The sequence below is a fragment of the Dysidea avara genome, chromosome 4 (assembly GCF_963678975.1).
Source record: "Dysidea avara chromosome 4, odDysAvar1.4, whole genome shotgun sequence".
Lineage (NCBI taxonomy): Eukaryota > Metazoa > Porifera > Demospongiae > Dictyoceratida > Dysideidae > Dysidea > Dysidea avara.
The window spans coordinates 9,934,733-9,948,837 of NC_089275.1; the positions used below are offsets into that span (position 1 = coordinate 9,934,733).

General features: G+C 37.4%; 1 protein-coding gene across 1 annotated transcript; it reads right to left on the reverse strand.

Moving 5' to 3' along the window:
- Window positions 1–2,357: 2,357 nt before the first annotated feature.
- On the reverse strand, window positions 2,358–9,356 carry LOC136254406 (uncharacterized). The gene is made up of 6 exons (XM_066047095.1): window positions 8,963–9,356; window positions 6,479–6,752; window positions 5,475–5,682; window positions 4,701–4,813; window positions 2,768–2,965; window positions 2,358–2,716 (listed from the first exon to the last, which is right to left on the reverse strand). The coding sequence occupies exons 1-6, from the start codon at window positions 9,098–9,100 to the stop codon at window positions 2,472–2,474; spliced, it is 1,176 nt and encodes a 391-aa protein (XP_065903167.1). The 5' UTR covers window positions 9,101–9,356; the 3' UTR covers window positions 2,358–2,471.
- Between the last annotated feature and the right edge of the window lie 4,749 nt (window positions 9,357–14,105).

Here is a 14,105-nt window from a genome sequence, read left to right on the forward strand (position 1 = left end):
TTCAGGTACACAATTTCCATTGAAAATGCTCTCAGATTCAATCTTGTATTGTTCAATTTCAAAATTTTCCACACTTTCAACATTCTTATTCTAACATGCATCTATTCAGTGTTGTGCAATTGTGAGAGGGGTGCATCATGTACTTGGTTGTCTGTACCTACCCAAACTTTTCCATTAGCAAAATGCTTCAGAGAACCATACCTATAATCTAAAGGCAGTATATAAAATATCTACAGGTATGAATTTTATGTGGAAATGTCTCCAAATTGCAGTATTTTAGCATCTATTTTTCAAAATATTCCTGGGGGGGGGGGGGGGGGGGGGGGGCATGCCCCCAGACCCCCCTAGTTCCAGCATGCATTGCACACCTCTACCCAAGAGATTAGTACCTTGTACCTTGAGTTAGCCCCCCCCCCCCCTTTTATAAATCCTAGATCTACCCCTGATGCTTTATGTTCTTCATCCCCTATTATGCCAAAAATTATGCCGGTATAATCAACGTAAGCCTACTAACATGTGGTGGGTAGAAATATGCATCCATGCATTGCCCAAACAATTGTTTTACTGATCATTCACGGTTTAGTAACTGTCAACTAGTTAAAACTTAGCATATACACTGAGCCTAGCCTAAGCTGTAAACTCAAACCCACAATGAAATGTTCCATGTCACTCAATATAACAAGCCAAAGCATATCACATCTTTGGGTATCAAAGCCTGAGCAACCGCATTCCCATGATATTGCCCAGGCATTATGAGAGCAAATGGCACCTTTATTAAGCACCCATACCATACCAGCTAAAGCCTCATTTTCCATTCATGACAGCTTGGCAGGCCCCTGAATGTCTTCAAATCAACCCAAACACTTCCAAAAAGTTTCTGTGAAATTTAAAAAAATATATTTGACAATTTTACTCTGACTGACTTACTAACTGATGCCTCCAGCCAAGCCTAAATAAAACATGTATGATAAGGCTACAGGCTTGATTTAATGTCGCTCATCTCAAGATGTGCCTATTTGCAATTGCCAAACGCAGTATGTACAACCCATGCATCATGGACTTGCCTTTGCCCTCCTTTGTGTTCCAGTTCGTTTTTCTGACAATACAAGGTGTCGATTTGCAATAGCATGATTCAGCTTCTTTGTGGCTTTGTTGGCTATTATGCTTATCATCCTCAATTTCTGTAGCGATTGGACTGATTGCAGAGATGCTTCTCTTACTGTTCTTTGTAACGTTGCGTAATGGGCAAAGTATATAGCTGAAAACAAAGCGTAATGGCCATCTCCTTTATGTAATTGGTTGTTGGGGCACAAAGTCTGAAGCAAAATTACTTAAAGGCATTCCTGGCGCCATTCTTTTAATATGGTATTTGCTGGTTCATTTGGCATAATTATGTTATTAAAAAGTAAACAAACAGGTAGCTAGAAGGGAAAGGGAGCAAAGAAGTAGTGAAACAAGGAAGGTGGTGAAACAAGGAAGGTTGCCTATAGCTGCAGATGTACTAGTGGACATTTAATCCCCAATTCAATCATGGTTATGGACTGAAGTTCAGGGATTTAATGTCCACTAGTATATCTGCAGGTATAGGCAACATTCCTTGTTTCACCACTTTTTAGCTATTTCCTGTTTCACAACTTTTTTCTTTTAATTTCTATACAATATTATATAATATATACCTATATCCACCAGCAATTGTGGATGCAGTAGATAGTACAAGGTCAAAGTTCATAGTACAAATATTTTTGGTGTCTCTCATGTTTGTTGCTAGCACAATACTTAATGGTAAATACATATTGACACATCAGTGAATGTAATATCAAGAGACACTTCCTTTTGATTGATCATTACATTGTGTTGAATAGTGCTTTTCATTGGGGACGAGTTGATTCTACCAGCAAAATTTTTGGCAAAATAGTTGGGTAAAAGCAATCAGCAAAGTGTTGGCATAATACGATCAATTTTTGTAAAAGGAACACTGAATATGGAGCATAATAGGTGAAAAACAAGAAATGCTGGAAAGAGAAATAGGTGGGAAAAAGCAAAAAAAATGGCTTGTCCTAGGCTTGATTTCAGTAACCACCTTTGAGTTTAACCAGACACTATACAGAGTGAACGTGTCATTAACAGTATCCCAATTTATGCTATGTAAATGTCACAATGAATGTGTGTTTACAGGACTCTGGCTTTGGACAAAGTTTTCTAATAAGGAATTGTTACAACAAGTGTAAGAGTATTTTTGTAATTGATGTAGACAATAAATATGGCTATGAAAAACAACGAGGAGACATTGTTTATAAACAATACCATTATTAAACTAGTTTTAAAATTATTGGTGGTACAAATGTGCACATTCACAATTGTATCTTTCAAGTAATATGGTAAATCAGATATACATAGTTCATAGTTCAAAAATAGGTACTTTCACAATGTGTGAATTTATTATTGTATGCCATGTAATTATCTTAAGCATGTTAAACATGTTGGTTTCTTTCTCTTTCATAGTCATTCTCTACATACAATGATGCCAATTCAATATACTCGTTCTCTTCAGGCGACAGCATCAATTTCTTCAAGTTTTGTACTGTATCATCATTTACATATCCATCATCAGATTCTGAATCACTTTCACAGATGAACAGACTTGGTGAGTGTGATAGTGAAAGATATCCCGGGTTGGAGTCTATTGTAAGGTTGCTTCCTATAGTAGTTGTTGTATCTATCAAATAAATTATATCAAAAAATTGTACACATGTGTACTAAATATTACCTGCATTCTCAAGGGGAGATGGCATCAATTTCCTCAAGTTGAACATAGTATCATCATTTACATACCCATCATCATCAGATTCTGAGTCACTGTCACAGATGAATAGACTAGGTGAGCGTGATATGGTCATATAACTTGGATTGGAGCCTACTGTAAGGTTGCTGCCTATAGTAGCCATTTTTTCCACATGCAATGTATCTGTATAAAATGAATCAAACATAAAAATGTGTTATGTTAACCATTTTGTATAGCTATGCACACTAACTGTTACCTGACATACATGTACAGTATATTCACAATGTATGTACAATAAGAGGCAGCAGAGAAGGAGGGGGGGGGCAAGGGAGGCTTAGCTCCTGTCAAAAAGATTATGGAGGGGCTTAGCCCCCTATAACTGTCATTGAGAGCCTAGCTCAATAGCATCAATAACTCAAAATACTCTAATAGAGCAGTCACAGCACTCTTCAGAGGAGCAATGTAGCAAGCTATGTATGTAGTTATAAAGAAGGAGATATAGTTCAGGGTGGGCAGCCATTGTCAGCAGGTAGTAACCTTTTCTTTAGTTTTTAACTTACAACTAGGCCAGCATGGCATCACCAAGCTAGACCCCCAGTACAGCACTGCATAGTAGTATAGCGGCACAATGCAAAAATTGTGCACTTTTTCATAACAGCATGAAAATTTCCACATAAGTAGTACACCTCATGACAACTACTTCCATTGCATATTTGACCTTTGATGACTTTTGTGGCCATTTTTGTCCAGAAATTTGATCATTTCTGTCTTTATCTCCTTGAGGCATTAATTATCTTGTTCAATTAATAAATAGCTATCTTGTTAAATGAAGCAACTTAGTTTTTATTTGGTAATTTTATTCCAAAGTTATAATCATTTATATTACCCATGAATTTTGAGATAATTTACCTCCCCATGGGTAATTTACGCCCCAAGGGCAGGTAAATTCAAAGATATTTGCAGCAAATAAAAGCAAACATAACTTCACAATGGAATTACCTATTAACTTCAAATAAAGACCAAGTTGTTTTGTTCAACAAGACCTTTACTTTGGTACCATGTTTTAACACGTCAATTAATGCCTCAGGGAGATAAAGACAGAAATACCCAAATCTCTGTGCAACAAAAGTGGCCACAAAGGTCACCAAAGGTCAAATCTGTGATGGCACTATATCAAAAAAATGCATGTCATGAGGAATACTATTTATGTGGAAAACTTCATCCTTTTATGAAAAAGTGCATGATTCAGCTAATTTGGGTGCTACATTGTTATACTATATATATATACCATGCATTTTTCTAGATATACAAGCTGACAGAAATTCTCATGAATAAATGTTTGCATGGGGTTAAATTCTGGCTTAAGCGACAAAAAAGTTTTAACAACCAGTTACATATTTCTTAATTGAATCATCTACTATTGAATTTAGTTCATTTAACCAGATCTACTGTAGAGAAACAAGCAGTGAATTCGAAAGCATCAAGGTCTCTGAGGCTATGTAGTCAAACAGTCATTCATCACAATTCAAGCAGTGTTCAGGGTGATAATAATTGCGCTTTAGCTCATTTTATATACATCTTGCTATAAAAAAACTGCAACTATTCCTTCTTGCATAACAGCTAGTTATCGCTTCATGCCACTAATAATGAAATTGTATGATGACAAGTGTTAATTCTCCCAAAAATCTGGAAGGTCAAAGTTGGCTTTAGCTAAGGCTGTATTCAAGAGATAATTCACATGACATGACTGTTGACAGTAACCAAATTTCTCTATAATTATCATAGTATTTCTTGTATTCGATTTTCATCAAACACTAGCCACAATGAAATATTTTGAATAAAAATGAAAAGTATGATACACTGTACATGAAATTATCTAAGTATGAAGTGAATAACTTAAAACATGTGTACATCTAACCTTTTAGACATGGATTTTTACTGCCTTGGTTAGCAGTGCCTTCCAATATACACTTACAAAGATGCTCCAATTCTGGGCCAATGAAATGGAAATGTCCTTCCAGGTCAGAATCCCTATGATAAATAGTTATTGATAACCTGTCCTTACTAATATCCAATCTTAAACTGTGAAAAAAGGGTGCAAAATAATTGTTAGTTATCTATAGTGTGAAAGAGATATCAAAAATGTTGGATACATACAACAGCCTTTGTGGTTTCAGCAGTGAGACAGTTTATTACAGAGGTCAAACATTCTGTTCATGTGAGTGGTAATCTGTCAGCCAAACAAAGAAACATTTCTGTCAAGGATTAATATAGCTGTAGCTAAGCACAATGAAATGCGTTAATGTATAATTTAACTATTTGTGTATTGTATGTATTTATCATCACATTTGAAACAGCCGCTTAGAAGATTTGCAGCCCTAACAATGATTACAATTGTGCGCATACAATATCATAAAATCCATTCTATATTTGTGACCAAATTTGACAAAACAAGGCTTCCACACACATCCAATTTTCTGACTTTAACAAACTGTAACATGACTATTTAGTACGCTACTAACCTAAACGTTTCACACAATTCTCTATAGCATTGTAAAATACCAAGTAAAAATTGAAACTAATGGCATACTCCTACACTGAATTATGGTGGTTCAAAGTCAATAAAGTGGATGTGTGTGGAAGCCTTGTTTTGTCAAATTCGGTCACATTTACACATATATACCCAACTAACTTTCCAATAATGATCTCAATTTCTGTTATAACTCGTTTGTGCACTCGGTATGCATAAAACGTTGAGATGTCCCAACTCCAAGCTGATTCTTCTAAATCATCATGAGCTGTCCTGTATCCAGTGATCTTATTCGAGTGAACGTGCAACAAATATGTAGCTGGTTTAATTGCTTCATTGGTGCTCTTCACCAGCTGGACTAAATAGCGTTCTAGGAATGAAGAAATAGCTGATACTGCGTTATAAACAGTATTGTACTGTTACCCTGTACAAACTACATAATGCACTTAAGATTTTGGAACAGTACTGAGCTCTGTTATGTATCATAGTTCCTTATTGACAAACAAATGTGACCATGTTAGCATTTACACATTCTGAAGCCCTGAAATGTCAGTGAATAATTACAGCACGTTCAAATTGTAGGTAGTACCTGTTCTCTACTTATCAATCAAGGTCATACATGCTTATCATATGGTGGGTGTACTATACATAAAAGTGTACGAGTTTGGTTGATTTTGTCTATTTACCAGTTAGTGAATTCAGAATACAAGGTGTTAACCATGAGCCTAGGATCCTTCACTATATCATGCACAAACAGCTAATTTAGGGAGCACCTGTTCATACCCTACAACCACTAACTGTGAGGTTCATGTGGTCAGGGTGTGTATAGTCCAAGGTTTGCTGACATATAGTATAATTGTATACATGACTACAATGTTGTTGTGGCAAGTGAACCCATGAATGCTAATGTGTTAACACCCAAGACATCTTGAAATTGAACATGATCTTGTAGTCAGGGTGTTTGTAGTCCTAAGGCTTGATGACATTTGATATAATTGTATACATGACCACAAAGTTGTTGTGACAAGTGAATCCATCCAAACTATAATGTGTTAACACAATTAAATGAATGGATATTCTTATAAGGAATGGTGTACAGGTGTTCAACACTGCCTTGTGCCTTGGAGCAATATACCTATGCTGTACTATGATTCACATGTACTTACTTGTTATGTGTGATAACTTTTCCATCCACATAGTCAAACTGGTGAGTGACTTGAATGATAGCCAAAGAGAATGCGATGAAAATACCACAGCTAAGATATATGGTTTCCCAGGCAGTTGAATTTTCTTTAAATACACAATGTCATTCAGCGGCTCGCAAATGACATTTTTGCTCTTTGATGAAGTCAGCCATTGTTCCTCAGTTTTGTAGCATTTCAGTGTAGAATTTTCTGGTATACTTTCAATTGTTACAACTATCCATCCCTTTTGCCATTTCTACAAAATCCACATTCAGCAAAAATTAAATATACATTCCCAGCACATTTAAATCATTAGCTATGTGATGATGAATTGTAATACAACATTGCTGGCACATCAGCACCACATCTGGTCACTAAATATGAGGTGGTGATGTTACAAGCTAGCTACAATACATTTAAATAGCTATAGTTAGGAGAGGCAGCTGGTTAGCTGTATACTGGCACTTTATAGTGAACTTGCACAAATGGTGCATGGCATCGTTTATTTTGTGACAGAATATTGCAACACTGACCATTTCAACATGACCAGAATTCTGCTTATTAAGTTTGTAACTACTCAACATTTGCATATCATTTAGACAATCAGGACAACAAATTAAATTTCATTTTCTATTGTTGTATATTAAACAATAAAAACAGTAATAGCTATATACTGTATTTGTATTTAAACACATTGTGTGGTGTATTTATACTTCATGTTAATTTGCAACATTCCAACTAACATCCAACTGATGAAAGCACAAAGCTACCGTATGTACATAACTAGCTATTATGATAGTCTATTATGGTACAACTCTAGATCTATAAAATTTATTATACATGCATATGTATACATAGCTAGCAATTCTTAGCTGAAACTTAGTTTAGAAGATTACACTTTTTGCTGTATTGAAGATCACTGCAGTAAGTCAACTACATAGTGTTAGTTGAGGTCTAATAAGTAGTCTAGATCTTGTGCTGTACGCCTCATTTCCAAGAAATGGAGAGGCTGATGGTTTGAGACTAGTGTAGTCTGGTGTAGCCAAACCAGTGCAAGATCAAGTAGCTACTTCCTCATAAAATAATAACCAATCATTATGCACAACTCCTGCAAATCTCTAGCTAAACATACAAGAAAACTATTGCCCATAACAGCAGATTTGATTTTTCACCAGATCACAAAGCTACATGCATGTATACACTATCAAATTTCACTCTCGAAGTCAGCCAGGCTTCAGTGGTCTCACTGGTCTGCTTTTGCCGGCTGCTTTTCCCAAGCTCAGTTACTCTGCATGAGGCAAGCTGTACCAGTAGTCTGCCAGAGTTCTGGGGATGACTGCATGACAGTTCCGTGGTGTTAAATAAAGACCTAGCTGTGTTGTAAATTTTCTTTCATTTTATCCAGTTTTGAGCCCTGAATGGCTCATAACTAGGTCTAATAGGATCCAACGTTATCTTCAAAGTGTCCACCAGTAAAGATTTGGGAAATATGATGTAAACTGGGAGCCACACCACAACTACATTCTTTCAAAAGCATAATTATAAAGGTAGGCCTATTCTTTTTCAGACTGCTATATTCAATTCAATAAACAGCTTTATTTATCACTTGTCAGATCCCAATTATTACTTTGTTCTGTTCTGTGGAAACTTACCTAGCTACTAAAAGAAATTAGATCACTGAAATGCCTTCAGCATATAGCAAGCCAACAATATAATAACGGCTATATACACCACCATACCCATGCACCCACCATAAGTCTAAGTCCTTGAAATTAAGTTAGGTAATCCTAAGGCTGCAGCACATGTTGCTGTCAGACCTTCAGTGCTGGTCACTAATAACAATAAAATTCTTAATACTTTAGGTTTAAGGAAGAAAATCCATCCCTCCTGGAGGAGACTGAGAGTGACCTCGACTAGATCAAATCCTGGGGTTGGAGGGATTTTTTTCCTTACTTTGGTCCCTTTTCTGTTACACCTTTTCAGCTATAAGTCACTAAGTCTAAGTCCTTGAAATTAGGTTATCCTAAGGCTGCAGCACATGTTGCTGTCAGACCAACAATAACAATAATAACAATACGATTGTGACCTTTCTTTAGCTACCTATTATCAAGAAAATCTCAATAACTAGCTCTCCTTGGAATCATTTTGAAACTAATTTTTACTCAAAATTGCTTGCACATACTCATGCCTGCCATGTAACAACCAGGCAAACTTCATGCAAAAGACCCTTTTCGGAGATAAGGTAACTACTGTCAGCTTCAAGTAACAAACTATCTATAATTTTGCTCTTGGCATGGGTACTTGTACAGTGGATGGCGAGGTGGATGGACTGGAATTCGTGCGCACATATATACTAACGTGTAAAAATACACTGGCAGTAGCTACAGTATACAGTAGTCTATCCAACAACTATATACGTACTGCTGCTGTATAGCTAGCTATAAGCTTGATAAATTACCAGCTAACCTTCAGCTTCCTGTCTGCTTTAGATTTCTTCACCTTTTTATCATCAAACCACACTTTAAGCAGCTTCACGTAGTCACAAAAAGTTTGGACTTCTCCGTTACGCGGCTTGGTTTGTTCTTTATCAAATGCTTTAGCCATACTCTAGTTCTACTGTGGTAACTGCACTGAGTGCAGTTAGGTCGTGGATTATGTCTATGGTTTATATATTAGGCACACCCGGCAGTACCAAACACAAAACACTCTGTGACAACTTTAGCTATAGCTACAAACTTAATAGTTTTTCCGCTTCCGGAATCCATGGGTGGCTCCAATCAGTTCAAATGAATTATGTAATGCATATCTCAAAGCATTTCACCAGCCCAGTCCTCCGATCAACTCCGAGACTGGCGCGGAATGGCGGGTACGTAGCTAATGGACTAGTACGTATTATTAGTTCAGACATGAAACCCCACATAGCTATTCATCCTATATAGTGTTGTACAAATAAAGTAAGGTTGCTGTCTATACAGCTGCTAGCTACATAAGCGAATATCAGTAGACGGTACTATGGTTAAATCGGTTATGTAATATTATTTTCGCGGTTGCTGATTGATTGATTGATTGATCGATTACTTTAACCTCTCAACAATCGGCAAAGCCATTCTTCTCCTTGTTGGAGTAAAAAAAAAGACATTTACTACAAATCCTGCAACAGATACCTTGGCTCTCCGCGAAATTTAAAACGCTAAAATTTGTCAATCCGCGAAATTACGTAGTTAGAAAATATTTATACGGCACTAGTGTATACGTAGTGGCAGATCCACGTCCAAAAAAATATACAAGGTCTGTTGAGATGCTTAATAGAGCAGCCAGTCAAATAGTCACCACACATAATACTACCTGTGGTTTTCATTAACTAACTTTTCTCAGTGTCTTTAGCTCAAAAACACAGACACATTATGCACTTGTCAATTTCATGCCCCACCCCTGGGGAAAAATCAGGGGATTTGACAAATCTTTGTGTCAAATTCCCCACCCCTGGGGAAAAATCAGCCGTCAAATCCCCTATGTCCCCACCCCCCTAGTAGGGGATTTGACAACATTTCAGTTTTAATCTTGTATTATACTAATGATTTGGTTTCAGCAATAAAAAACTTCAATTTTGACATTTAATACAAATGTATGAGTCATCAGTGGGTACAGCTCGTAAGCCTTCACATGACAAGTGATACCATGCATCACAAAGATCACATGCAATCCAAAATTCTTGCTGCTCTGATTCTCCCTCATCTTCTCCACATGTAGCACAATACGTACTTTCCCATTGATCACTACCTTCTCCTTCATCACTGTCACTTTCAAAACCTGTGTGGGGTAAATTCATGTCAGCTTGGGGGGCAGCTGCTTTGGATGCTGAAATTAGTTCAATCTTCTTTGATTTTCTTGTAGCAACAGCTTTCTTTGCACCCCTCTTACGATTTTCCACGATAGTTTTTAAATGCTCGAACCAAATCTTGCATTCTTCAACTGGTAACAGAACTTTTTCTGATATGCATTCCACAGTATAGCCATTGTCATTACTGAAGTATCTTTTCAGCATTGTCGACGGCGGCTGCTGCAATTTCTTGAGCACAGAATTGTCTGTTACATCTACAAAAACTGACTTGTAATGCCCAAAACATTGAGCAGAACTGTCACAAGTTGGACATGATGTAGAGCCCCAAGGACACTCAGGATCAGGAACTGGATAAGGTAATTCTGTAATCAAAGGACCACCTTGGTACCACCTCAGTGGTTCTGGTGGTCTGCCTGCTTGGCAGAAAGGGTGAAGGCAGGATTCCTTGTAGCAACAAACCAAATAAAAAATATACTGAGAGGGTAGATCATGTATAAGGTGGGCATTTCTCACATCCCACACTTTCTGAAAAAATGAATACAGTTCTGGGTCATCTCTTTGTAGCTAATCCTTTTGCTTCTTTGATCCCTTGAGAAAAATTAACAGTTTATCTCGATCCTGTAGCTCCTGAGATTCTTCACTACCACGGTACAGTTTAATGGCTGTGCTACCACAAGGGCAACCATCAACTCTATCAATGTAAACATCAATGGCATTGCTCAAGTTTGCCTTAAGCTTCTGTGTATCAATTTCTCCAGTGTTTGGATCTACACAAGAACCATTCAATGTAGATGGAATGAAGAGATTTGCATGGCCTAATGACAAACAACCATTTTGAAGTTCTACTCTGTTCAAGTAGCTTGACCCACTGCTACGGGTGGTTACCAGTGTAGCAACTTTCTTCTGCATTATATGATGTATGATGCTTTGTCCAATAAAATTGAACCTCAACATGACTGGGACCTTCATCACCAGCTCCATCTACTCTTATACAGTCAACTTCTTTGGGTTTGTTTGTCTCCATATTGATGAATACAGATTGAAGCTCTGGCATGGTACACAACATGTTCAAATCAGCTGCATGTTGTGAAGGGTTCTTTTGGTGAATTTCAGGTGCCTTAACTACCCCTACACACATCTCCATTGTAGTTTTGGTCTCACTGAAATTGTAAGAAGTAGTTTGAAGTGTGGAAGGATGTTTATTGACATAATCTGTTCGTGTAGTAAGAATTTCTTTATTTGCAACTACTGGGGTGGCATACTGCTTGTGTGTGGTGAGGGTGTCCAATCAAAATCCAGAGGCATCGTCACGATTCAGATTCAGAATGTTTCTTCCATCAGAATACTGCACATCATTAAAACCTTTATACAGGGCAGCCGACCAGTGTGAATCTGGATTATACTTTAAATTAAATCCTTTTCGGGCTCTTCTTGTTGTAACCATTGCTAACCCTTGATACCTGGATGCTGACCTCTGCCTTTTATTTCTTGGAATGCAAAGCTGGACAACAGTACCATATGAAAAATGGCGATTGTACACGTTTTCAAGGTGCTGTTTAATTTTCTGATAAGTAACTTTCTTTCCAACTTTAAGATTTCCATCAAATGTAAGTACTCCTGTCCGTCTCCATTGGTCTGCTCCTACACTGCCTGCTGACACAAAATCCTCAATTGTTTTACCTATGTCAGGACATTCCTGTTGTACCTTACTTGTACGCTTTGTAACTTTGCGAGCAAGAAACCTCTCTTCTGCAATCATCCTCATTTTCAATCTTCGAGCACGTGATTTTACTGCTGCCCTTTGCTTTTGAACTAGCAACTTTCCCTTTTCACTAGCTATGTCATTCAAACCAACCAGCTCCTCAGGACTCACATCTGCCTCAGACTCTGTCACAATCTCGCCGTTGACAGCCCTTGCTATTCTTTCACTTTCATATGCATCCATTGTAGCATTATGGTAGGCATCCCGGGACTGTAGAAGCATTGAAACCTTGGAGCTATCAAAACATACTGAAGTATTATCAAGTAAGGCTTTGTTTAAAGTAGCTGCCAAAGCTCCTTCATTTACATTGGGACAGCTCTCCACAATGTTGAACCAATTAATATGGCAGTTGTGTACAATTTCCTTAAACTCTTTCATTTCAAGAATACCTTCTTGAGGTAGTCTCTCAAGCTCTTCATTTTCTGAAAGGGAGCACAGAGAGCTTTCAGAATCTGACGATACTGTAGTCTCATCAGGAGAGATTCCAAATGTTGCTAGCAAAGCTTCATCTTGAATTTTGGCAAGCTCATCAATTGCTTCTCTAATAGCACAAACAGAATTAATGCATGCTTCTACTTGTCGAGCCTTCTCTGTCATATTATCAAAACCAAACTGTTTGCGAGCCTGAGTGGGTGTAACTCCAGATGCTTTAAAGACTGCATAGCGAATGCACTGTCTTTCATGATCAGACTGTGCAATGCCTAGCAACTTTTGAACAGTTGATTTATCAATACCCACCATGGTAGCTTGTGAACATTGAAGTAATGAATTGATCATTACTGACAATTTATCATAATTCAAAGATTGCTGGTGTTCCACTAACAGAGTGAATGCTGTACCACTATTAGGCAGACCAACTCTTATGGATGCTAACGGTAGCTGTAAAAGCATTCTTTTTGCTTTTGCTGTATCATATTTTGTGTTTGGTGAGACTAATTGGTAAGCTTCGTGCAGTGTAATAAATCCCTCTTTTAGTACTATGTTTGCAACCTTCAATAACTCAGCACATTTGTTACATAGTTGGGGATGCGTACGACTGCAGAATTCAGATCTTGCTAAAGCATAATCACCAAGAGACAGGCTGGAGCAACAACAGACTGAAACACCACCACAAATATCTTTCATATGTTGACCAATATATTTGGACTCATCGTAATAAGTGGAAACCACTTTCTCTAAATCTTGTGATGGACCAGGCAAAGGATCACTACAAACTAATGCAGACAGTGGTTCTCCACCTTGATAAAAGATAAATAATACATGTGTATATATAATCTAATCAAAAACAGCCAAGCTGTAAAAAAAGGAGTGCGGCCCTTGAAAAGGCTATGGTGAAAAAAGATGTGAAATCCAAGGTGGCGGCCAAGAAATGGCTGTGATGGTAGGTTAATGGTAAAAATTTTAATAACGACAATTCAGGTGAATTTGGTGCCGCTTGGTCAATTGGCACAAAATTCACCTGAATTGTTGTTATTAAAATTTTTACCATTAACCTACCATCACAGCCATTTCTTGGCCGCCACCTTGGATTTCACATCTTTTTTCACCATAGCCTTTTCAAGGGCCGCACTCCTTTTTTTACAGCTTGGCTGTTTTTGATTAGATTTCACTTCTTTTTGTATTTGTATACCCCAAAGCCGGCCTATGGCCAGCTTTGGGGCTTTTTAACCTATATATTTTTCTTTACCACAGGAAAAAGAAAAAGATGAATCAGATTTTATAAATACTTTAACTCATTCTGATTTTATCAGTAAATGTACAAATTATATATATAATGCATATATCAAGAGTTCATAATATAAAAAGAGAGAATATATTTATTACATGTCAATTAATCCCCACAGGATAATTTGCAGCTGATTTCTCTACTGGGTGACTTGAAATGTAGCTGAACTCTCTACAGGGTGATCTGCTTGTATGTAGATGAACTCTTTACAGGATTCTCTCTACAGGGTGACTTGACTCTAGCTGAACCCTCTGCAGGGTTATCTGTTTGTAGTTGAATT